At 44.2% G+C, this 24,800-nt stretch overlaps 1 protein-coding gene across 1 annotated transcript in view; it reads left to right on the forward strand.

The window, feature by feature from the left end:
* B3gat2 (beta-1,3-glucuronyltransferase 2) overlaps positions 1–24,800 on the forward strand; it is an 89,693-nt gene that overhangs the window by 57,982 nt on the left and 6,911 nt on the right. Inside the window, exon 2 of the mRNA XM_031367050.1 lies at positions 1,901–2,045. Coding sequence (XP_031222910.1) covers positions 1,901–2,045 — 145 coding nt within the window. The remainder of the gene's footprint in view (positions 1–1,900; positions 2,046–24,800) is intronic.

Consider the following 24,800-nt stretch of genomic DNA (forward strand, 5'->3'; position numbering starts at 1 on the left):
TTGAGAATTCTTTGTTTAGCTCTGTACCCCATTTTTTAATAGGGTTATTTGGTTCTCTGGAGTCTTAATGTCTTGAGTTCTTTATATACATTGGATATTAGCCCTTTATCAGATATAGTATTGGTAAAGATCTTTTCCCAATTTGTTGGTTGCCATTTTGTCCTATTGACAGTGTCTTTGCCTTACAGAAGCTTTGCAACTTTATGAGGTCTTATTTGTCAATTCTTGATCTTAGAGCTATTGGTGCTCTGTTCAGGAAATTTTCATCTGTGCCTATGTGCTCGAGGCTCTTCCCCACTTTCTTTTCTATTAGTTTCAATGTATCTGGTTTGATGGGGAGGTTCTTAACCCACTTGGACTTGAGCTTTATTCAAGGAGATAGGAATGGATCGATTTGCATTCTTCTACATGCTAACTGCCAGTTGAACCAGCACCATATGTTGAAAATGCTGTCTTTTTTTCCACAGAATGGTTTTAGCTCCTTTGTCATGATAAGTGATTTTATATCTGAATCTTGTGTTTCCAGTGTGATGGTGTGGCCAGGACTTGCTATGGTAGGAGAACTGAGTTCTGATGATGGCAAGTGACCTTGGTTTGTGTTGTTTATTTTCTTATGCTTGCCCCTGGCCATTTGGTTAACTCTAGTGATACCTGCCCTTGCTAAATCTGACTGGAGCCTGTCCTTCCTGTGATCCTGGTTGTGTCAGAACTCCTCAGAGTCAAGCTGTCTCTGTGATCCTGTGATTCTGGGATCCTGGGATCCTGGGCTTGTTAGATCACCTGGGAGTGTGGCTTTCTCTGTGTGTTGTGGGACTGGCTCCAGAGCTTGTGCCCAAGGTCTGCTCAGAACACTAACCCAGACAGACCAGAAGGAACCCTAGTCAGTAGGCTGGCAGAGTTCCTGTGTGCCTGGTCAAGCTGGTCCCAGTTACTCCCAGTGTTGGGAGAGATGTTTGTTCCTGCTTACCTCTGATCCTGGGTGTGTCAGAGTGCCTAGGAGTGGAGCTTCCTCTGGGTGTTATGGGACTGGCTGCGGAGCTTGTGCCCAAGGTCTACTCTGGACCCCAGCCCAGACAGACCAGAAGGAACCCAAGTCACTGGGCTGGCGGAGTTCCTGTGTGCCTGGTCCCAATGGTCCCAGTTACTCCCAGTGTTGGGACAGATGTTGGTTCCTGATCACCTCTAATCCTGGGTGTGTCAGAGTGCCTGGGAGTGGAGCTTCCTCTGGGTGTTGTGGGACTGGCTGCGGAGCTTGCACCCAAGATCTGCTCTCTGATCCTGGGTATGTCAGAGCTCCTGGGAATGGAGCTTCCTCTGGGTGTTGTGAGCGAGTTAATTCTTAAATAAAATTTGGAGACAAATGGGAAGCATTTGAAAATTACAGGCTGGCTTCAAATAAGTGATATTGGGGCACTGATACCTAGTTTGTTCCTTCCTTCCTTCTTTTCTTTCCTTTCTTCCTTTCTTCCTTTCTTCCTTCCTTCCTTCCTTCCTTCCTTCCTTCCTTCCTTCCTTTCTTTCTTTCTTTCTTCCTTTCTTTCTTTCTTTCTTTCTAAAGACAGGGTCTATGGAGCTCTGGTTGTCCTGGAGCTCGCTATGCAGACCTGGCCTCAAATTCACAGATTAACAGAGATCCTCCTGCCTCTGCCTCACAAGTGTGGGGACTAAAAGCACACACTGCTATGACTTTGTTTTCTCTTGAAGTCTTGAGCCATCTGTGTGAACAGCAAGACTAAAGACACTGAGAAAGTCACTGAGAAAGTCAAAATGACAGTGAACTGGGGGTGGGGGAGATTCCGTTTGGAAACCTTAAAATTTTGAAACCTTAGTAACTTCATTCTTTCCACATGAATCGCTACATATTAATAAAAGTTATGCTTATCTCTTTCCCCTTTTGTAGATGAGGACTACCCGCAAGGTTTCTGTCTGGCCTGTGGGCCTAGTTGGTGGGCGACGCTATGAACGTCCATTGGTGAAAAATGGCAAAGTTGTTGGCTGGTACACTGGATGGAGAGAAGACAGGCCTTTTGCCATCGACATGGCTGGTGAGCAGAATGCATGGGACATTTGTTCCTGTTGGATGGGACTAGAAGAAGCTGGGAAAGACCAGTTTGCATAAAATCCTTAAATATTCATTCATCAGAGGAAATATTTGAATATTCAAAATAGGTTCTTTGATGGTTCAAGTTGAAGTTGATTTTGGAAGTGGTTAGAAAATTGCTACCCCTCTCTACCCTTTTGTATAACAAATGTATTGGGTTGGGCATATGGGGCTTAGAGATAATGGAGCCATGGCTCCTACCTCTGTGTAGTCTATTAGCTAAAACCTTTTGGTGCCTTTGTGTAGAAACCTGATATAGTAAAATATGTCATGTTTATTGACAAATTTGGTAATAAATTAAACTTGACAAGTCATTTTAATGTTTATTGATAAATTTAGTGGTTTACTAATATATTTAAAAGCTAAAACATAAAATTGGGTTCTGGTTTTTCCACACCTCCATTATTTTTTTGAAGAGAAGTAATCTTTTAAAGCTTTCATTTCCTGACCAACCAACTGAATCAAATCTGACCCATGTGGACCACAAAGTTTTCAAACACTGCTTTGTCAGGAAGGGATTCGTTTTCTGTGCGCTCTAGAAAGTGATGCTCTTGATTGCTGTGTAAGGGATGGGGTGTGAAACCTGAGGGTTAGGGGGGAGATGATCACTACCATCTATAACTGACAAGACTGATTGCATTCATCCCCAGTGCTGTCTTGTCAGCTTGGGCTCTCCCATTTATTTTATGTGTATTTCCCAAACACAGTCAGAGCCTCTGTGCTTTATGGCATGAACTCTATGCTCTAAACTGGACTTGCCACCTTTATTCTGATTCTATAAATCTTGAGGCAATAAGATTGTAAAGAATACTAGAAGTTGAGAACGAAACGCTCACAAATGGCTATCATGGTGTATCTGTTGCAATGCATCATGGGAAAAGACAAATGAGTTTTGGGCCTTATTTTACAGGCTACAAAAGAACATAAACTTGAGGATATTGGCCATAATCTCTGGCACCTTAGCTAGTCTAGATCCCTTGTTCCTGCCCCATGGCCCAAATCCAACTGTCAATATTTTTAGGTTTTAGTTCTTAAAGCCCCAGAGCCATGCTGGCACTTCAGCTGAACCATTTAGCTGGAGCAGTTGAGAGGTAGGTGAGCCATGCTTGGGAGAACCTGATGATTCTCTTTTTTAAAATAAAAATGTTGAGAACTTTATCTATTTTATTCTCAACCTTCCTTTGCCCCCTCCAGCTCCTCCAGTGACCCCCAATTCATGACTTCTTCTTTAATTATTACTGTCACATATATATACATGTGTGTGTATGTGTGTGTGTGTGTGTGTGTGTGTGTAGACATGTATATACAACCTACTGAGTCCATTTAACATTGCTCATATATACACATGTCCTAGGCTGATCAGCTTCTCCCTAGAGCAAGGTAATGATTGGCTCCCTCTCAGCAGCCAATGATTACCTGTAGTTCATCTTGGGATGGGGCCACATGCAATTCTTCTGTCCACATTGGCATGTCAATGATGTTGTTACTATGTTGGCCTTATTTAGTCAACTACACTGTTGACAGTTCATGGGTATACTTCCCCTGTCACGTCTAGGGACCACTAACAGCAGGCACCCTGGGCCTTTGGCTCTAATGATCCTTTCACCCCCTCTTCTGCAATTTCTTTTAGGTGTAGGGTTGCACACTGCAGATATATCATTTGGGGTTAGGCATCCTATAGTCAATTATTGATCCTAGGGATTCATAAGAGTCCTTTCCCATCTGGTCTCATCCATGACTCTGAAAATTCAAAGCTAAACATCATGAGTGTTAGAGACACTGAACATCTTCTTTGACTATGATAGAAGCTAGAGCAGAAAACTTGGAGAAACCAGAAAAAGTCCTTCCACTTCTCTGGGAGTCAGTGTCCTCCTGTGATGAGAGAGGTAGTTCCATGAGAGTCCCACTGCCTGCCTGCTCCCAGTGCCACACCTTGGTGAACACAGAGAGAGGCTTACACACTGGACATCCAAGTGGCAATTCACTACTGAGAGAGAAGCCAGCTGACCCACTTTAATCTTGAACATCCATGGACCTTGTCTCAGGACCATGCCCCAGACAGCTTTCAGGATGCACATTACCTGGCATGAGCAGTTTGGGGAGGGCAGCTTGGATAATTTCTAGCATTCATTTCCAAATTGATATTTCTGAGATTCAAGGAAGACATATGGGCTAATGTACAGGGGGGGGGCTTTTATTGCAAGTCCTGGGAGATATTTTCACTGCTAAAATCCTATGGAAATCTTTTCCCTGTGACGGGGCCACTGTTTGGACTCTTCTGCCCATTTCAATACATTTCCAAACCACAATGAAACATGCATATCATAAAAACGTCTGACCTGGCTGTTGTCTTGGAATTCTTACTTTAGAAAGTGTACCATGTTACCTTTGAGAAAACTTCACTCCCCACAAGAATTTGCTTTGCATATTAGTTTTCAATATATTATTGATATTTCTGGAAGCCCAGAAGTGCGGGTGATCTGGTTGGTAAGGTAATGAGTCTGGGTTTGAAGAAGTCTGCCATCATTCTGAAACTTTAAAATGTTCTTCTTGGTTTAGAGTTTGCTTATGCAGTCTCCATAGAAATGGGGAGCAGAGTTCTCAGGTCCTTAGGGCCATGTGTTAGGTATATTCTTCCTCATTTTCACATTAGTATGGAGAGGGAGGGGAGAAGGAGAGGGAAGGAGAGGGAGAATGAATGAGTGAATGACTATAAGAATGAGTGAATGAATATGAGAATGAGAATGAATGAATGAATGAATAGCTATGAGAATGGGTGAATAAATGTGTGTGAATAAGAATCTCTAAAATGGAAGAAGGAAGCCAGAGGCTGCATCCTGCAGGGCACTGTGTTCAATGGCTCTGTGGCAGTTGATTGTGACAGCATTCTGGACTTCTGGTATCTCTACTATTTATCAAGTTAAGAAAATGTATCAGGCAGTGGTGGCACACGCTTTTAATCCCTCCCACTTGGGAGGCAGAGGAAGGCGGATTTCTGAGTTCAAGGACAGCTAGAGCTATACAGGGAAACCCTGCCTCGAAAAACCACACACATTTAAAAAAAAAGAATAAAGAAAACATACAACATGTAACCATTGTGGACTGTATTGCTTTTGCTCTTGAGCATGGTTAGCAGCAGTCCCCAGAACCCAGCATGTTGGTGTTTTGGTGAAGTCACTGCATAGCCCAGCACTGAAGTTCGTGTAAATATCACGTGGAAGAGAGATGCTGCTGCCTCGTGTCCTACATACAGCCTTCAGACTGCCTTTTGGTGTCACATTGGACTTTCCTGATGCTGGAAACCTCTGTCAGATAACATAAGACCGTGCTTTGAGGTTTTCCTGTGTGTGTGATGTTAGACAGAAGCAGAGGTGACAGGATATTTTCTTGAAGGTGACACGGTATTACTGTTTTAAAGGAAAGGATTTGTTCTACAGGGCATTTTTAAAACTCTCTAATCATTACTCCTTAAGCTAATATACCTATGAGATAGAGAGGAAGCATGGTGGCTCACTGTTGGCTTTGGGTACACACTGCTCCGCCAAGCCAACGGGAGACCCTGGAGTATTCTGCAGGGCTGTGCCTCAGGCTTCTATTCCCAGAATAACTCTGGCATCTGACAACTGACTCAAAGAGGCAGTCCATGCAGGGTTTTTAGACCTGCTCTGTGGGCAGGGAATTACTTTCAAGTGACAGTCTCGTTTTGGCCACTTCTGCAGAAATGTCAGTAACAAACATTGCTTGAAAGAGCTGAGCTAAAGGTAATTTGAAGCCAACCGGGGATCCAGACTTGCTTAAATTCAGAACTTAATGCTGAGATCCTTATATTGAATTATACATATATGTTATATTAAAATGTTTTTATTTCATTTTATGTTAAAATGCCTTCATAAATATATTTTGATCATGTTTATGTTGAATTCTTTTTTTAAAAGATTTATTTATTTATTATGTGCAAGTACACCATAGCTCTCTTAAGACACTCCAGGAGAGGGCGTCAGATCTCATTACAGATGGTTGTGAGCCACCATGTGGTTGCTGGGATTTGAACTCAGGTCCTTCGGAAGAGCAGTCAGTGCTCTTAACTGCTGAGCCATCTCTCCAGCCCTTATGTTGAATTCTTAATGTTTACATGTACCTTAGCATTAACTCCAGGAGGCAGCAAGGAGGACATTGTACTCTGTTAATGACAAGAACAATTTCTGGGTGGCTGTCTGGCATACAGTGGACACTCTCTTCAGACAAAAACACCAAACTGAATGTGCCACATTTCTGGTACTGATCAGCTAAAGCTGATGCATATTCCATAAATTTGAACATTTCATACAGACACAGCCACACTTTAGGAATTCCTAGGCCAAGTATGGCTTCTGAGACCCCGTTGTTCTGATGAGTTCAAAAACCTGAGGCCCATTAGGTGATATCCTGGTCACTTTTGATGCTTTAGAGGTTTCATGACTGGCACAAATAAGATGTGATCATAAAGTGTTTCTCACATGTGGTGTACCAGGTACATCTTCCTGACGCCTGAAAGTCCAACCACCATGGGAACGTAAAACCCCTGAGAAAGGATGCATTCATTCAGGGAATGTGGAGCTGCCTGGGGTTGTATACTGGGAGACAGAACCAGGGATGATGGGAGAGGAGAGAAAGGACAGAGAAATAGATGGTGTATCTGGTTATTAAATACAGAGACAAAGTTTGGAGCAAAAACTGAAGGAAAGGTCATCCAGTAACTGTCCCACCTGGGAATCCTTCCCATATACAAATCCAGACATCATTGTGGATACCAACAAGAGCTTGCTGACAGGAGCCTGATATAGCTGTCTCCTGAGAGGCTCTGCTAGTGCCTGTCAAATACAGAAGTGGATGCTCACAGCCACCCATTGGACTGAGCACAGGGTCCCCAATGAAGGAGCAATAAAAAGGACCCAAGGAGCTGAAGGGTTTGCAGCACCATAGGAGGAACAACAATATGAACCAACCAGTACCCCCAGAGCTCCCAGGGACTAAACCACCAAGCAAAGAGTACACAAGAAGAGACTCAAGACTTTAGCTGCATATGTAGCAGAGGATGGCCTTGTGGGACATCAATGAGAGGAGAAGCCCTTGCCTTTGTGAAGGCTCAATGCCCCAGTGTAGGGGAATGCCAGGATAGGGAAGTGGGAGTGGATATTAGTGAGCAGGGGGAGGAGGGGATGGGATGGGGGAGCAGAGGGGAAAAGAGGAAAGGGGATAAAATTTGAAATGTAAATAAAGAAAATATCTAATAAAAATTCAAATATATATATCATATTTAAAAGCACAGATATGTTATTCTTATATGATGATAATGTCCATTATGAATAGCATCTCCTGGTCTAGGAATAATAAACTCTTTCAAAGTAATTTAGAACCTTAAAGGATAGAAATCATGCTGTATACTAGAATTGGGATAGGGTTCAATGAGATACCATTTTGACCAGAATTATATGATTACATATATCATGTCCTTAAAAGTAGACATTAAAATTTAAATATATATCCTCATGTTACCTATTCCAAAGAAAGATTCAGACTGATATTATCATTTTATATTCCTTTTACCTGTGTGGATATACTGATTAAATATATTTTTGTCTTTTCATATTAATTTTTTAGTTTAATATATTACGAATAAAATGAAACTTATGCCACATTAAATAAATACATACGTACATACATACATACATACATACCACATGCTGTAGGTGATGGTGAATGCAGAGCCAGGAGCACAGGCAGTATGGAAGACAGGAGAACAAAAAGGTGACACCCAGTGAAAACAAACTCATCAAAATGGAGGAAAGTTGGTTTCCAGTAGAGCGGATAAGACATTTTATCTGTGAAGAGCATAGAGATTTTGGTAGGACAGGAACATCTGAGGGTGGGCATGTGAAGCCAAGAGGCCTACAAGGTGAGGTTCCTGGGAGAGGCAAGGATAGGATGAGTCCTGAGGTCCTGTCAATGCCAGGCGTGTTATTTGGGGCAAGTTCTGGTTTTAGGAATTGGGGTTATTAGACACTGAACCTCTGTTCACCCTGTAGTTTCTGTTGAGCCAACTTTTTCTAACCATTGGGCTTCATCATCTAACCAGGTGGCAGGGGATCTAGACTGTGGGGCCCGTCCTAGACCTTTGGGGTTGGTAATGAATGTGGGACTGGAAGGGCCAAGGGGTAAGAGAAAGGTGGTGGCAGTTTCAGGAGCAGGAGAGAATTATCTCCTGCCCTCTTCCTCACCCCACTTCTGTGAATGCTTGTCTGTCTGTCTGTCTCAGCTGGGCATGGTAGAACACACATGTAATCCCATTATTTGGAAGATAGAGTTAGGAGGCTCAGGAGTTCAAGGCCAACTTTGACTATGTAGCAAGTTTGAAGCTAGTCTGAACTATATAAGACACTGTCTCAAATAGTAGGGGAATAGAAAGAGGGAAGAGAAAGTTTTGAAAGTTCCAATGAAAAGGAAATTGGGGGGTTGAGGACACGGCACCAGGATATTGGGTAGACCAGTTCTCCCAGTAGAATCACCTTTTACTTCTGGATGAGGGATGACATTAAAATAATAATAATAATAATAATAATAATAATAATAATAATAATAATAGTGATACAAGGACTGGAAAGTGGTCTGGTTGTCAAGCGGGGGGGGGGGGTCACCTGCTGAGTGATAAAAGCAGAAGTGGCCTCTGCCCCTTTTCCACACTGACTGAGCAGCACACTTGGCATTTTAGACGTTTCATGACTGACGCAAATGAAATGAGACCGTAAGTGTTTCTTACATGTGACTTACCAGGAATGTCTTCCTAGATGCTTGCAGTTCTCCAAATTCCATGCCTGGAGTTCAGTGGTCACAGGAATGTGTAAGCCAGGAGAAAGAAACCTTTGTTCAGAGAGAGTAGAGCTGCTTGGGATTATATCCCAGGGACAGTCACCTCACTTGGTCACAGCGGTGGGGGAGCCATGGAAGATGACTGATTGAACCAGAAGGGAAGGTAGACAAGGGAGAGGAGAGTTCACAAGACCCAACCCGAATGGTAGCATGCAATAAGAAATACATTGGGGGATAAATTTAGTGTACACAGAGCGTCTGTTTCATCCGATTCAGGACAGATGCGGTAGAAGAGGTGGCATTTGAGAGTCACCATATTCCACTGGCTCAGAGCAATGTCACATTTTGAGAACAACAGACAGGGAAAGGCAACTGGGGTCAAACCATGAGGACTTGGTGATGATGCAGTACAATGCCCTGTGGTTAGTGGAGAGTCTGAAATACTTCAAATAGGCAGGCAAATTAGTGTTATTAGAAATATATTTGCTCTGGGCGGTGGTGGCACACACCTTTAATCCCAGCACTTGGGAGGCAGAGGCAGGTGGATTTCTGAGTTCGAGGCCAGCCTGGTCTACAGAGTGAGTTCCAGGACAGCCAGGGCTACACTGAGAAACCCTGTCTTGAAAAACCAAAAAAAAAAGAAAGAAAGAAAGAAAGAAAGAAAGAAAGAAAGAAAGAAAGAAAGAAAGAAAGAAAGAAAGAAAGAAAGAAAGAAAGAAAGCTGAGCAAGCCAGGAGGACCGAGACAGCAGCACCCTTCCGTGGCTTCTGCATCCACTCCTGCTCCTAGGTTCCTGCCATGTTTGAGTCCTGACTTCCTTCAGTGATAACCAGCAATATGGAAGTGTAAGCTGAGTAAACTCTTTCTTCCCCGACTTGCCTTTGGTCATGGTGTTTAGTCACAGCAATAGAAACTCTAAGATATCTCACTAATGTATCTGAGTAGATGCAACATGGGTATGCTGTCCTAGTGGAGGGCTGTGGAGTCTAAGGGACTGGCAATGAAGTCAGCCATGGTGCCTGCTTCTTGCACCACCCTACAACCGTTTAACCCTCTGTGGTCCATGCTCTACCCTAAAGCAGACACAATCCCTCAGGCATGCAAACTGGATTCTGGTGGCCCACTGCTCACAGGTATTCACGGGACACTGTTGCCTCCACTGGCAGAGTCCTACCAGCCTTGTCCCCTCCACCAGATTTGGGGGTCCTGTTTCCTTCAGTCCCACCGCCACCACAGGCTGCCTTCACCTCACAGCCCCATTAATGATGCTGCCAGGAAGGCTCAGTTCCACCCTGCCCGACTATCCATCCAGTCCTTCCATACAGGGTATCTTCACAGAGAGCCTTTGCTAACACCCTAAATTGATCTAGCACAGTCCCCGTCATAACCTGCCATATGCTACGCTGCTAAGCTCCTGTACATCACAGCCACAAGAGCCTGCTCACTGTAACTGAAACTCCTTCCATTGTCTTCCCATGACAGGAATACAGCCTCGTGTGGACAGAAGCTGTGACCACTCTGTGCTCCTCTGGGCCCAATCCTGTGTGTGCTATAACCCTGGCTCAAGGGGGTGCTGAGAATTCTCCTGTCTCAGAGGGTATCCTGCCTGTCCACTGCTGGGTGAACCTTTTAGGATGCTATTGCAAGGGATGGGTATGAATATGGTGAGAGCCCGGGCCAAGGGATGCCCCTGGGCAGTTCACTGGAGCGCTGCTCCTGTAGATAGGCTGTCCTACTTTGTCTCGACATTTGTCAGGAAGGAAGTCCTCTGGGGTTAATTTATTTGGTAAACCCCTTGTCAGTTAGTAGCCCTCTCAAAAACTGACAGGCATCTTGGATCAAATGACCACCAAAGCCGGATGAGCAATCGCACCATGACATTTACTTGCTTTCTGAGTAGAAATGCTGCAGGGATGTGAGATGGCCTCGTGGTCCTTTGGAGCCATTTGTCATCCAAGCATGCTGTTTCCACACAGGAGAGCCTGTAGGATATAGAAAGTCCTGGAATGTTCTCAGAGTGGCTTCATGGGTCTTGCGGAGTGTACTAGCCCAGGCTTCGAACTCATACGGGTTGGTGTCATACGGCTGTCACTGGCGTTGAGTGGGAGTCTCTAGGAGAAAACCTTAGCTCAGAGCAGGGTAGTGGCCAAGTGATCCTGCGATCGATCGGCAGCCTGCTGCCGCTCATTTCTTGACGATTTGCAGCCCGAGGTGCTCTATAGAGATGCTCACAGGGAACTTCGGCTCACAGGGTACTTCGACCATGGCTGTGTGAAGTGGAAATGGATAAGCAGCTCCGTGCAACCAGGCGCTTACAACCAGGGAACTCTCTCTGGTGCAGCTGGTGAGGAGGCAGGGCAAAGCAGTGGAGGAGGGGCAGGGAGCAGGCTCCAGAGTGCATGTACCACTTCAATTCCAGCTGCTCCGTTTACACAGTAGCAAATCAGAAGACCCCTCGAGGTATCAATGCAATAAATCATTTCTTCAGAACTAAGGATACGAGAAACCTATATTTTCCTTATGTCTTTGAAATCCAGCCAACTCAATAACTACACATTACTGGCTGAACATTTAGCAGGCATTTGTAAATGCCCTGTGTGTTTTCTCACTTTTAATCCACTCAACAGTTTGCTATTCGTCTTCCTCATTTCAGCACACAAGACCTAATACTAGACGTGATCAGTAACTTGTATGGGGATTAAGCTATTAAGAGCTGGCAATCAGTTATATCCTTGTGGCTACAGAGGCGGCCTTCCCACTTCGTTTCAAATCCCATATCTCGGCTTACAGCCATGGGACCCCAGAGCAGAGCAGAGAAAATGAAATTCTTAAGGTGCAGCTTACAAGCATACAAGCACCTAGCAGAACACCCAAAGGATGTAACATCGTAACCAAGAAAGAGGACGAGTGTGACTCAGAGGTCACCTGATTTTAGATGAAATCGGGTTACCGCTTGATTAATACAGCAGTTAGACTCATGCAGGCAGCCGCGGATAGGCGGGTCACTGACCTCCACGTCCCACTTGGGCATCAGCAAGCAGCACACGATAAAGATCTAACCCAGAAACACAGGCTGCTTCCTGATCTATCGATGAGGGTCATACCACCTGCCCTCTGGGTGGTGGGGAGTTCAGATGAGAATGTGCGCGCAGATGTGCCTGCTGCTGTGCGAATGTCAGGATCTAGACCTGCATCTGGCTACTTCAATTCAGTCCAAACTTGTAACTTCAGAGCACACAAGCTCCACTTTGGACCCACGGACCTCATTTCTCCTCCAGCTGGTGGGTCTTTGCTCGGTACCATTCTTGTTCAGCATGAAGGCTGGCACACTGAGATAAATGTTGGCCCCAGCTTTTAAATGAACTATCCCAAGAAGAGAGTGATCAATGAGAGAAGAGAGCCATAAAAGATCATTAAAGAGCTCTTCAGAAGCAGGTATGTGTTCATTTTTATAATTTCCCAGCTGAGTAAACCAACCAAGCAAAAGCACTCAAGCTTGCAAAAGCAAAGGCTATTTGTAACATTTAGATCCATAAGATGTTTGTCTGATGCCAGCTGCCCCCTGTGAATGGTCTGTAAAATCCAGGCATGCATTTGGTTGCTGGATGTACTCAAAACCTGTGGGGAAAGAGTTAAAAGAATTCTCTCTCTTTTTTTTTCTACTTGAGTCACAGGAAGAAACGTTGTTCACTCCATCACCCTCATTTTCCAGAGAACATCTGCAGATACAACTTAATGTCTCAGATCTGTTAAAGAGGTATAGCAATTATTCATGTAAATAATTAGAAGTAAGATTGTCGTTCTCTCTGGTTAAACCAAAAGCTGGCATGGATGGCAGTTTTTCTTTGGCACATGGATTGGTTGCTCTGGCTACCCTGCTTCTCTCTGCACTGGCTTCAGAAGTTAAACTTAGGCGGTGCTCTCCCTCGGCTCCCAGTCCAGCCAGAACTACCCAATCTCAGACACCCTGGTCCCTCGTTCCAATCACAGTAGCCACCACCAACTACCACGGTCAGACATTGCTGCTCTTTGTTACTGGGTGGCCAAGTCATCGAGGGTGGCATGTGCTACCCTCAGCCTAAGGGTAGGATGTCTCCCTGCCTTTCTGTATTTGCCGGCCAACTTCTAGTCCACGTACAAGGTTCATCAGGGATGCAGTAATGGCTTTCTCTGGGGGAATTTTTTTTTCCTGATCTTCCCCCTTAGCCTCTGGGATCCTACACTTATTTATGTGTCCACAAGGTGGCGCCCGTGTCACTGTTCTCCTGACCTCAGCTAGGAAGGGCCCCAGTCTCTACTCCCTGTGTCTCCAGGTGAAGCTTGTATGCCTGGAAGTAGCAGTTGAAGTGTTTACCTAAGTCATTAATTTTAACTCTTCTCGCTTCTCTGCTCTAAGGATTTTATCAAAATGAAAAGTTAATGCCCTGTTATTGGTTCTGAGACTACACTGCCATTGTTTCCTAACAAGGACATTTAAACAGGTAAGATGCTGAGCTGGACTGCGGAACACACCAACGATGGTCTGGACTGAGGAACGTACCGAGCGAGCATAGTCTGGTCCACGGGTTTCCCATTGGGCTACACATCAAAATCACCAATATGCTCGCCTCTCATTGGCTAGAGGAGGGGCCAGGTGCCGGTGTGGGGGCTGGTGTTCGTATTTTATTGTCTTGAGTTAGTTATAGGATGGTACCAGGGATAAGATCGGGGCATGGGTGGCCAGAAGCTATAACTATCTCTCTCCTGTCACTCATAGCTTGTTCTGGGGTCACAGCCTCACCTGATGCTGCCCAGGCCCTGCCCGAGTCATTCTGAGGGCGTCGGGCAGGATGCCCTCATTACTAAGCCTGCGGTGCACACTGGGGTTATTGATTCAAACCTCCCTTTATTGGATCAGCAAAAGGGGAACTGAGGCAGTTTCCTCGCAAGCTGTTGGTTGTGCTTCTCAGTAATTAGGGTAAACCTGACTCCTCTTCAGTGCCTGTCTCCACTGAGAATATAAGGATCTATTTGAAATATGTATGATTTTTTTGTCACAGAATTATGTGTATTTGTGGGGTAAGGTGCGATATGTGTCTAACGTGGCACAGCTAAGCCAGAGTCATTAGCATATTCATCCCTTGGGAGATCATTTGTGGTGGGATGTGTTGGTTTGAATGAGATGACCCCCATGGCATAGTCTTGAGCATCCAAATGCTTGAATCCCCAGTTAGTTGCACTGTTTAGGGAAGAATTAGAAGCATGGCTTTGGAGGAAGTGTGTCACTGACAGGCATGTTTTGAAGTTTCAAAGCTGTCTGACCATCCCAGTGTCCCTCTGTTCATCCTGCGTGCTGTTTGAGAGGTGAGCTCTGAGCTGTTCTGGTGCCACTCCTAACAGCTGCTCCCATAATCCCCTGCCATGATGGATTCTAAGCCTCTGGGACCATAAGCCCAAGTAAACTCTTTCTTCTCTAGGTGCCTTGGTCCTAGTGCTTTATCACAGTAATAAAAATAAATGCCTAATATGGACAGGGAAGTCAGAATTTCCCTGGTGTGACTACACACACTACAGTATTGTTAGCCAGAGTCCCCGTCCTGTACTATACAACAGTGGGACTTACTCATCCTGACAGTAATTCTGCGACCATTAACCAAGCTGCCTCTCCCTCTCCTACCTTCCAGCTCTGACACACATACTCTGCTCTCTTCTTGTGTATGTTCAAGGGGATTCTTGAGGCTGTGAAATCATAAAAACAAGAGCTGGCAGCTATGGTGAAATATCACTTAGAGACTAGGCAAGGATGTCCCAAGGGTGCTGAGTATCCCACCCAAGGCCTCTGTGTGCCCGCCATGAAGCAAGGGATCTTATAAGTCAAGAGCAGGAAGTCTGAGCAGCCCCATGGGAGGCAGCCACGGCACAGTGGCTCCAGGCATAAGGGGCTGCTGGGAGGGCTTTCCTACTCAAGAGTGGATAGAATGCTACCACTGGGGATTCTACAGAATGGCAGCCAAATGACAGAGAAAGCTGTGGGAAAGGAGGAAATGCTTAGTATAAATCCAATGGGTTCAGTGAGAGTTCATGATCAGAAAATAAAACAGATGTGTGTGAGAGAAAAATCAAGAGAAATCGAATACTTTTCCTTTAACACTGGCTCATCACTCAGTTTGAATTTGAGTTCTGACCCCTCTAGGAGAGAGACATTGGTAAGTCCCCTTCCCCTGCCAAGCTGTCTGCCGAATCACCACACTGGGTCCTGTTTTCTTGTTGCCACCTCTTACCTAGGCCAGGAGTAACCTTCTGTCTGGTTCCACGGCTTCTGTTTGTGTCCCAGTGAAACTAGCTGAACCATTAGGTTCCCACTTCACACTTCAGTAGTCATTTCAGGAGCTCCCCGTGGCTCCCGGGTGAAGCAGGCCCATGGTCCCCATGTCACCACAGGCTGTCACATATACCATCCGACCTGCAACGAGGAATGTTTCCACCCTCTCCAGATGCCAGCTCCATTGCTCTTGAGACCTACCAGCCACCATCAGATTCCCTCTGTGTGTGAGGAAAAACTATGACCATAGTGTATGATTGAAATCAAGAATGACATTGATCACACCCCCACCCCACCCCCACCCCATTCCTATCCCTACCCCTCGGCTGCCTTTCCTAGCACTTTGCCTAATATGTGTACTTTTTGCTCAACGAATGAAAAGGCCCTGGGTTTAAAGCTATTGTGTCAAGATTTACAAACAAGAACATTCAGAATTTTATTGGGGGAGCCTGCCTCTGTGCAGGGGTAGAAGTCAGACTGGAATTAGGTTTCTGAGACTCTTATACAGTAGTATAGATTGACTGAAGGGGGGCCCAGAGTTCTGAGGGAGAAATGGACCCTAGACATTTGTATCCAGAGAAACTTCACTTTCACAAAGAAAAATTATCAAAAGTGTGTTGTCCTGAGGTCCCAGGAGAAACTGGGAGTCCACAGTAACTCCTGGTCTCCCTCTGGGTACCTGGGCACCACCTACATATGGCCTGAGGGAATTGAGAATCATTTCCCTTCCCAGTGTCTGCGCACCAGGTGGAGAGGCAGAGGTGGAGCCCCTGACAAACCGAGTCCAGTCTGATTTGGAGTGAGGACAGAGCCTCTGATGGGCTAGATGGGAGAAAGCCCACCCCACACACACACGACAATCTTTAATGAAGCAGCTCTCTGAGGCAATCCTTGCTTGTTCATATTGCTTTATTTGATGGTGTAACAAATACACTTTATTTGTGGTAAGCCAGGGATTATTATTATATACCTCTTGTGGGAAGGACAACCCACAGGGAAGGGAAGATCATTGGCTGAAAGCTCAAGGCTATCTAGATAGCTCATTAGCATGGAGAATCACCCCAGATGTTAGGCTATGTAACTGAGTGCCAGAGTCCTCAGTGGGGCGTCATGGTTACATTTCAGAGCAGGTAGAGGCATCATCTCAGTTCCCTGAGATCCCTGGGATTTTAAGCTCATTCAACCTTACCAGTTCTTATGCCTGTCTGGTAGCATGGGCCCACATGCCCTACAAAAAAGTGTCTCATTGAGCTCTCATAGTAGCTAAAGTCAATTAGAAGAAAGAACTCAAAAGGAATGGGAGATGGCTTGCCTTGGAGTTCTATTGCTGTGAAGAGACACCATGACCACAGCAAGTCTTATAACGGAAGGTATCTAGTTGGGGCTGGCTTACAGTCTTAGAGGTCTAGTCCATTATTCTGGTGGGGCACATAGGCAGAGATGGTGCAGGAGAGGTAGTTGAGAGTTCTACATCCAGATAGGCAGGCAGAAGGAAGAGACAATAAGCCACTAAACCTGGCTTAAGCTTCTGAAACCTCTAAGCCCACCCCCCAATCACACTTCCTCTAACAAGGCCACACCTACTCCAACAAGGTCACTTCCTATGTGTCTGGAGGCGGGGTAGGGAGGGCATCTTCATTCAAACCATCACATAGTTAAACCCTGAAGAAGCATGAGCAGTGAGGTCAGCAGACCTTACCATTATGAATAATATCTATTAATAATTTAAAGCACTTGATTGGGAGCTAAAATGTCACAAAGGCCATGTGCTGCAGCTGGACTGCCAGCTGGCTTTGGGCATCTGGGCTTTGGGGAGCACAGAGTCTGACCTCAGCTGCATGTTAATCTCTGAGTGGACTCATAATATGGTGACACTTGGGAGCCAAGGGAGACTAGAATGGGAGATCTAGTGAAAGCCACTGGGTCCCTGGGTGTGCCCCCTTGGGGACTTCTTATCCTTGGCTCCTTCCTCTTTACTCTCTCTGCTTCCAGACTTCATGAGGAAAACACTTTTGCCCCTACCACACATTCACTGCCATGAGGTTCAGCATCAGGGCCAAGCATGGGCGGAGCCTTCTGCAACCACAAGCCAACAGAAATCCCTCCTTGAGTAGCTTTTCTTGGGCATTTTTGTCAGAGCTTGGAAAACAAAACAAAACAAAACAAAACAAAAAAACTAACATTTGGAATCCAGAAAGAGAAATGATATGAAAATAAAGCTTTGGATTAAAATTTGAGCACTTTAATAACACCTGGTATGGGGGTGCAGAAGGTGGTAAACACTATCTATGTGCTCTTTCAGAGAGAGAGAGCAGAATAGATAATTGCAGATTAAATTAAATTTGTGATAAGAAAGTAGAATCAACTCTTTGTGCCATAAACATTTAATTATAGTAGGATTTTATAATATAACATAGTAGATTATGTTTTATATTATTAGAGGAAGGGAAAAAGGAAAAGTCAAATCCATAAGAAGGGGGAGTTTTATAAAATTAGTTGAAGACAAAACAATAAATGTGCAAAGGCTGATTAGCTCCAACATCAAGCACAGCAACAAAACTTGCTCTTTTCCAAGATTATTTTAAAATATGAATATGTCCATGTGTCCACATGTGGGTATGTGCACAGTGCTTATGAGCTGGGTAACATGAGTCCTGGAAAGCCAAACGTGAGTCCTTTATACAAGCATGATCTGTTAAGTACAGAGCCATCTGTCCGGCCCAAGATGGGTCCTTGTTCTTATAAAAAGGCTTCCTAACTTGTTTTTATATAAAAAGGGCACTTATAAAAGGGTCACTGATGATCAACAGCCACCAGTCTATCACCAGGATGAACAAGAGACCCTGTCTCAAAGGAATGCAGAGAGGACACATGACAGTCTCCTCCAGTTTCCTCATGTACAGACGTGCAGGAACCTCACCTCACGGTGTAGGAGGGCTGTTTTGAGACTAGGGCAGAAATTGAGAACTGCACAAGTGCTTAAGGATGAAGGCCTCGAGGAGGCTCGTGGCATCTGTCTCAAACCTCCTGTGGCCAGATTAAGATAAAGGTTTGAACTGTGGGATTTTGCATGAAGTAACTTGGAGGCTGTAAGCGACCTCCTTAAAGAGGGAGAAAAGTGGTTTTTTCACAAAGCAAACTGCAAGTTGACTTAGACGCCCAAGGCTGAGGACAAGGGATAATAAAGCAGCCTGTAGGAAATGTCCAGGGGGAACCCCAGGCCTACATGGTTAGGAGTGAGGTCTGTCTGTAATTGTTCCTTTGTCTAGTGAGTGATAAGAAGTCTAAAATGCTTTCCAGATCTGTGCAAGGCCCACAGCTAGATCCTTATTACTGTCTATGACACCCCAGCCTGTGCACACCCATCTGTCTCTTCTCCCTGGACCACCTGGTGTAGCTGCCACACCTGCCACGTCTTTGTATTGTGGCCACAGGAATTTTCCTGAAGCTGACCATCAGTCAAGGAGTTGCTAGAACCAGCTGAAAAGCAGGGAAGATTTTAGGGAAAGCAGTGTGCTCAAGGTGAACCAAAAGCTTGGCCCTTCCCATCACAGCTTGATCTCAAGCCTACCCACTTCCTCTGGGTAGATGGTGGGGGGCTTCAACTGCTTCCAGATCCACCCCAGATTTCCCTCTCAGAGACCTCCCTCATTGCAATAATATCCTTGCCTCTCCTTGTTCTGGGCCCACAGGCTTTGTGCCTGTGGACTTCTGTTGCACTGACAACCTGGCCTTATTTGTCTGGATTTTCCTAACTGGACTCGGAGTTACCAGAGAGTTAGGACCATGTCTTACACAGTTGCATCATCAGTGCTAAGACCGGCCAGCAATGGGTTTGGAAAAGGTCCTTGTTTTGAATTTGCTGTGTGCTCCCCACCTTAACTGCTCACAAGAGTGAAAGAACCTTCTCCATTTCACATTTGAAGGGAATGAGGCGTGGTGCACTGACAGCGCTTCATCAAACCACCTTTAACTAAGTGGGAAAGGAGAGATTTGAACCCAGGAGCATCGGGTAAAACGCCTTCCCACAGTGACTGTCCTATACTGCCAAGCCATTTCATTAAAGGAGGTCATTAGGAAACTTCTTGCAGTTTAGAATCAGAACCCAACAAGGCTCCCAATTAAAGGCTGGAAAGGACTCACATGACAGCTTTGTTACTGAACCCCTCAAGAAGCTAGGAGTGGTTTCACTGCTGTTACCCAGGGTTGGAATAAGACACACGGTTTTTTTTTTTTTTTTTATTTTTCTGCTCTGGTAGTTTAGCATGACCCATCTTAATAATGCCATGGAGAATGTAAATCTCTAATTTCTCCCAACTAAAATGTACACTTCGTTTTTGCTGCCAGTTAAAAATAACTACCAGAGCCTGAGAACGTGAAATAGTGCCAGCATGCACCTCCGTGGTTGCATCTGCCCTTCACAGGATGGCGCAGGGTATGTTCCCAGTGGTCTCTGAACCAGCGAAGTCTTCCCTTCCCCTCTAAGCTTCAAAGGCGTTCCTGCTCAGAAAGCACAGGTGAGAATTTGCAGAATTCAGTTACTTAAGGCTGTGCGATTCACACTGGGCGCTCAGGGCCAGGCTTTCTATCCAAGTTCATCCTAACAGGGGCTGCACAAGATTGTGTCTTTGTTGTCTTCAGACCAGAGTCTTAAATGAATTGCCTCTAAAAAGCACTTCTTTTAAAAGTACTGTAGTTTCCCCGCCCCATAGAGAACAATGACTGCTAAGTGTTTTTTTTTTTTTTTTTTTTTTTTTGAAGAGTTCTAAGAAACTACACAGTAATTAAGGGCGCTGGAGAGGAAGGGAGGGAGGCAGATCGAGCTGCAGCCCGCTTGAGGACAGGTCCAGTAATCTGCTCTAGAATCCTGACTGGGAACTTTATACTCTTCAGCAGAAGAGAATGCTTCTAAATTGATGAGAAGTAATATGCCAGCAACTCTGTCTGCTTGCCAGGTGTGGCGGATTAGAAAGGAGCCTTTGTCCTGGTGTGTGTTTTGACGTGCAGGGGGTGTGTGAATGGCCAGGCTTAGAACCATGGAAACAGGAAGCCCCGGCAGAGGTTGCTCTCTCAAAACTGGGTTAGTTGCTAGCAGAGTATGTTGTCACAAGGCAAGATCCTTCTCTTCCATGTGTGCCTGTTTGCCCTTTGACCTTCTGCAGTGTGTTATGATGCCCTTGCCTTCACCTTGTCCTTGGCTCTGCAGCCTAAGTAAATTCCAGTTGTTTGTAACTGAAGTCCAGAGGATTTTGTTTTAGCAACAGGAAAGCAGCGATGTAGGAAGTTAAATATCAATACACAAACCACAGGGAGTTTGTGAAATCCGTGCCTATAAAAATTAGACAACTTGTTTCTAAATAACCAGTTAATAAAATAATTTGGAAAATATTTTTGAAATGAGTGAAAATAGAACTGTAGCATTCTAGAACCCATAGGATGCAGCTAGTGGAATGGTTAAAGGCCTTTAAATGCCTGTGGGGTGGGGGGAGGCTAATACTCTGACCTTATAGCATAGGATACCTGGAAAAGATAAAACCAAAGGTAATTGTAAATTTCCTAATAAGCAAATGAATAAAATGAACCATATGCAGACTAGAAAAGCAAACCAGAAATTCACGGTAAAGGTCCTTTGGACATACGAACTTAGGGGCTTGACAGGTAAGAGCACGTGCTATGTAGCCTGAGCACCTGAGTTGGAACCCCCAGTTCCCATGTGAACAATGAGCATGCTCATGGAACCAGTGCTGGGATGGACACAGGCAGATCCCAGCTTGTTGGCCAGCCTAGCTAACCTGCCCAGATTACCATTCACTGAGAGGCCCTCTCTCAGGGAACTAGGTAGAAGGCAATGGGAGAAGACACCAGCATCTTCTGACCTCTGCATGTGCACTCTTGTGTGTGCACACACATGTACACGGAGTTCACACATACATACAACACACAACACAACACACACACACACACACACACACACACACACGTTTCAAAAGGCTTCCCAGCAAAAAAGGCGAAGCCTCATTACTAAAGTCAGGGATGAAAGGAACAGTAACCATCAACTTTACAGAAACTTTGTAAAATTCAGAGTACTAGGGAAACAATGGATCTGAAATTAAGGAACCAAAGTGAAAAGAAGTTTATGGTTAAACTATTAAAACTGACTCAAGAAGAAATAAAATCTGAGCCAATCCATAAATATGTAGTGAGTAAATTGGTAGTCAACAAAAGTCCAGTGAAGATGGCTTCCTTGTGGTTTCTACTAAATAGCTAAAGAAAAAATTAGTAATTCTTTGCAAACATTTCCAAATTTTAGAAAGGAAATATTTTTTGAGTCATCTGGCAAACCAGTATCACTTTGATACCAAAAATGTAATGTAACTAAGCAACTAATTATAAGTCTGTCTATACAGATGCAAAAATTATATGTATGAGAGATAGACAGACAGACAGGCACTAACATCATTTTCAAAACTTTTTGTTATGGCCATCAACCATGATCATTTTGGATTATCCCTGGAATGTAAGCTCAGATACAAAAGCCAACATTGATATATCATGTGAATATAAAAGAGAAAAACTGTATGATCATGTTAATAGATGCAAAATTTAAAAAGCAGTTGACAAAATTCAAACATTCTGCATGATAAAAACACTAGGCAGGAGGCTAAGAGAATGAAAAAGCAGCATCTACATTGGGTGAAGCCAGGAAAGGAGGAAGTAAAACTGTATCAAGAGAAAATACAGGGTAACAAATGAGCTTACTAATACTATGTGATACAGGAGTACAAATATCAGCTGGGTACGGGAGCCATCTTTAAACATAACACTTGAAGACAGAAGCAGGCAGATCTCTTGAAAATTTCAGACCAGCCTAATCTATGTAGCAAGTTCCACACTATGGCTACATAGTGATACCCTATCTCAAAAACAAACAAACAAAAAATAGAAAAATCAGTTATAAACAGTGACAATGAACAGTCAGAAAATGAGGACATTTCACTTTTATGTTACATTCACAGTTACATCAGGGATAATAAAATGCTGAAATGAAGTATGAGGCCTTGGTGTAATGGAAACTAAAATGAAACGAAGTAACTGAATGGCAAGACTTCTTGTTAATGGATTAGAAAACTGAATACAGAGAAGACGAAGAGGTTTTTCACACTAAGTCACAGCTGCAGAATAATCTTGTCAAAATTGTAGCCGTGCTTTTTGTAAAAATTAGGAAAGCCATCCAGTTCATAAGGAAAAGCAAGAGGTTGAGAATGGCTAAAACAATCTCTGGTAGCAGGGAGTGGGGTGGGCAGAGGGACACAAAGCTAGAGGAATTATACTTCCCAACTTGAAAATGTACTTTATACCTTCAGTAGTTAAACACTCTAGGGCAGTGGTTCTCAACCTTCCAAGTCCTGCAACCCTTTAACACAGTTCCTCATGTTATGGTGATCCCCTACCATAAAATTACTTTGTTGCTACTTCCTAAGTATAATTTGCTGCTGTTATACGAACTAATGTAAATATCTGATATGCAGGATATCTGATACACAATCCCTGTGAATGGTTGTTTGATAGCCCCCGTCCCCAAAGAGGTCATGCCAACACGGTGAGAACTGCTGCTCTGGAGGCAGGAGGCTTAGTCCATAAAGTGCTTGCCTCATGAATATGGGACCCAAGTTTGACCCTCGGCACCATGGGAAACTGTAAGCTTGGTGGCATTCACTTTGTAACCTCCGGGGCTGGGGAGGTGGAGACAGATGTATCTGTGGTACTTGCTGGCAAGCCAGTCTAGTCTAATCATCAAGTTCCAGGCCCTCCAAACCTTGAGTCCTTGCCTTAGAAAACAAGATGGAAGCTCTGAGGACTAACACTTGACCTCTGACCTCTACTGGAACATGTACACATATGCACCCACATATATACATATGTGTGTATATATGTGTATACATATATGTATGTGCACCTACACTTACACACATGCATTGCATGTGCGTACACACACACCTACACTCTGATATTAGCATACAATAAGTATATACATTAATGAATTATAATTGGCAACCACAAAATTTTTAGTTACAGGTCAAATGATTTTACTAAAGAAAACAAGAAAAGTCAATGGCAAAGATTAGTTATTTGGTACCCAATTTTGTAATTGGTACCCAAATCTGGGGATGCCTAAACATACCATTTGTGATAGTTTGAATGAGAATGACCCCAATAAGCTCATATATTTGAATGTTTAGTCACTAGGGAGTGGTACTATTGAAAAGGATTAGGGCCAGGCAGTGGTGGCACACATCTTTAATCCCAGCACTTACTTGGGAGGCAGAGGCAGGTGGATTTCTGAGTTCAAGGCCAACCTGGTCTACAGAGTGAGTTCCAGGACAGCCAGGGCTACACAGAGAAACCCTGTCTCGAAGAAAAAATAAAAGAGGATTAGGATTAGGAGTTGTGGCCTTAGTGGAGTGTATCACTGAGGGTGGACTATGAAGTTTCAAAAGCACATACGAGGTCCGATCTCTCTCTCTCTCCACTCCCTCTCTCTTTCTGTCTCTCTTTCTGTCTGTCTGTCTCTCTCTCTCTCTCTCTCTCTCTCTCTCTCTCTCTCTCTCTCTCTCTCTCTCTCTCTCTCTCTCTCTCTCTCTCTCTCGCTGATTGTAGAACTCTTAGCTACGTTTCCAGTGTCATGTCTACCTGCATGCTACCATACTTCCTGCGATATGATAATGGACTAACCTCTGAAACTGTAAGCAAGCCCACAATTAAATGCCTTTAAAAAAAAAAAAAAAAAAAAAAAGATTGTCATGGTGTCTCTCCATAGGAACAGAACAATGACTAAGAAACCATGTTAATGGCTACACATGTGGTTTTATATTTTAATACATATTTTAACCAGGAGCAGTACTGAAATTCAAACATACAATAATCCAAGAGGCAGTGTATGGTCTGACAGGAAGAGCTATGAGAGACAGATACTCCAGAGATAAGTGATACCACATGTAACTTCCTTTTTCCAACAAGTTGTGACTCGAGTGTGTATATGTGTCTGTGTTTGTATGCGTATATGTATGTGTGTGTTTTATTTTGGATTTGAAATCATTTTTTTAGAGATTTATTTATTATTATATCTAAGTACACTGTAGCTGTCTTTAAACACACCAGAAGAGGGCGTCAGATCTCCAGATGGTTGTGATCCACCATGTGATTGCTGGGAATTGAACTCAGGACCTTTGCTTAAGTGGATGGAGAGAGATTTTTTAAATTAATTGCTATTGGCAACATTGAAAGAGCATGTCTAGGGCCTGGAGAGATGGCTACAAGGTTAAGAGCACTGACTGTCCTTCCAGAAGACCCAGGCTGGATTTCCAGTACCCTCGAGATTCACAACCACCTGGAACTCCAGTTTCAAGGGATCCAATGTTATCGTCTAGTCTCTGTAAGGACCAGGTTCAACATGCACACAGATATACATGCAGGTAAAACACTCACAAACATAAAACAAACAAACAAAAAAAACCAGAGCATGTCAAGATTCCATTATCCCTGGGGGCGGGG

Source organism: Mastomys coucha, unplaced genomic scaffold (assembly GCF_008632895.1).
Source record: "Mastomys coucha isolate ucsf_1 unplaced genomic scaffold, UCSF_Mcou_1 pScaffold14, whole genome shotgun sequence".
NCBI lineage: Eukaryota > Metazoa > Chordata > Mammalia > Rodentia > Muridae > Mastomys > Mastomys coucha.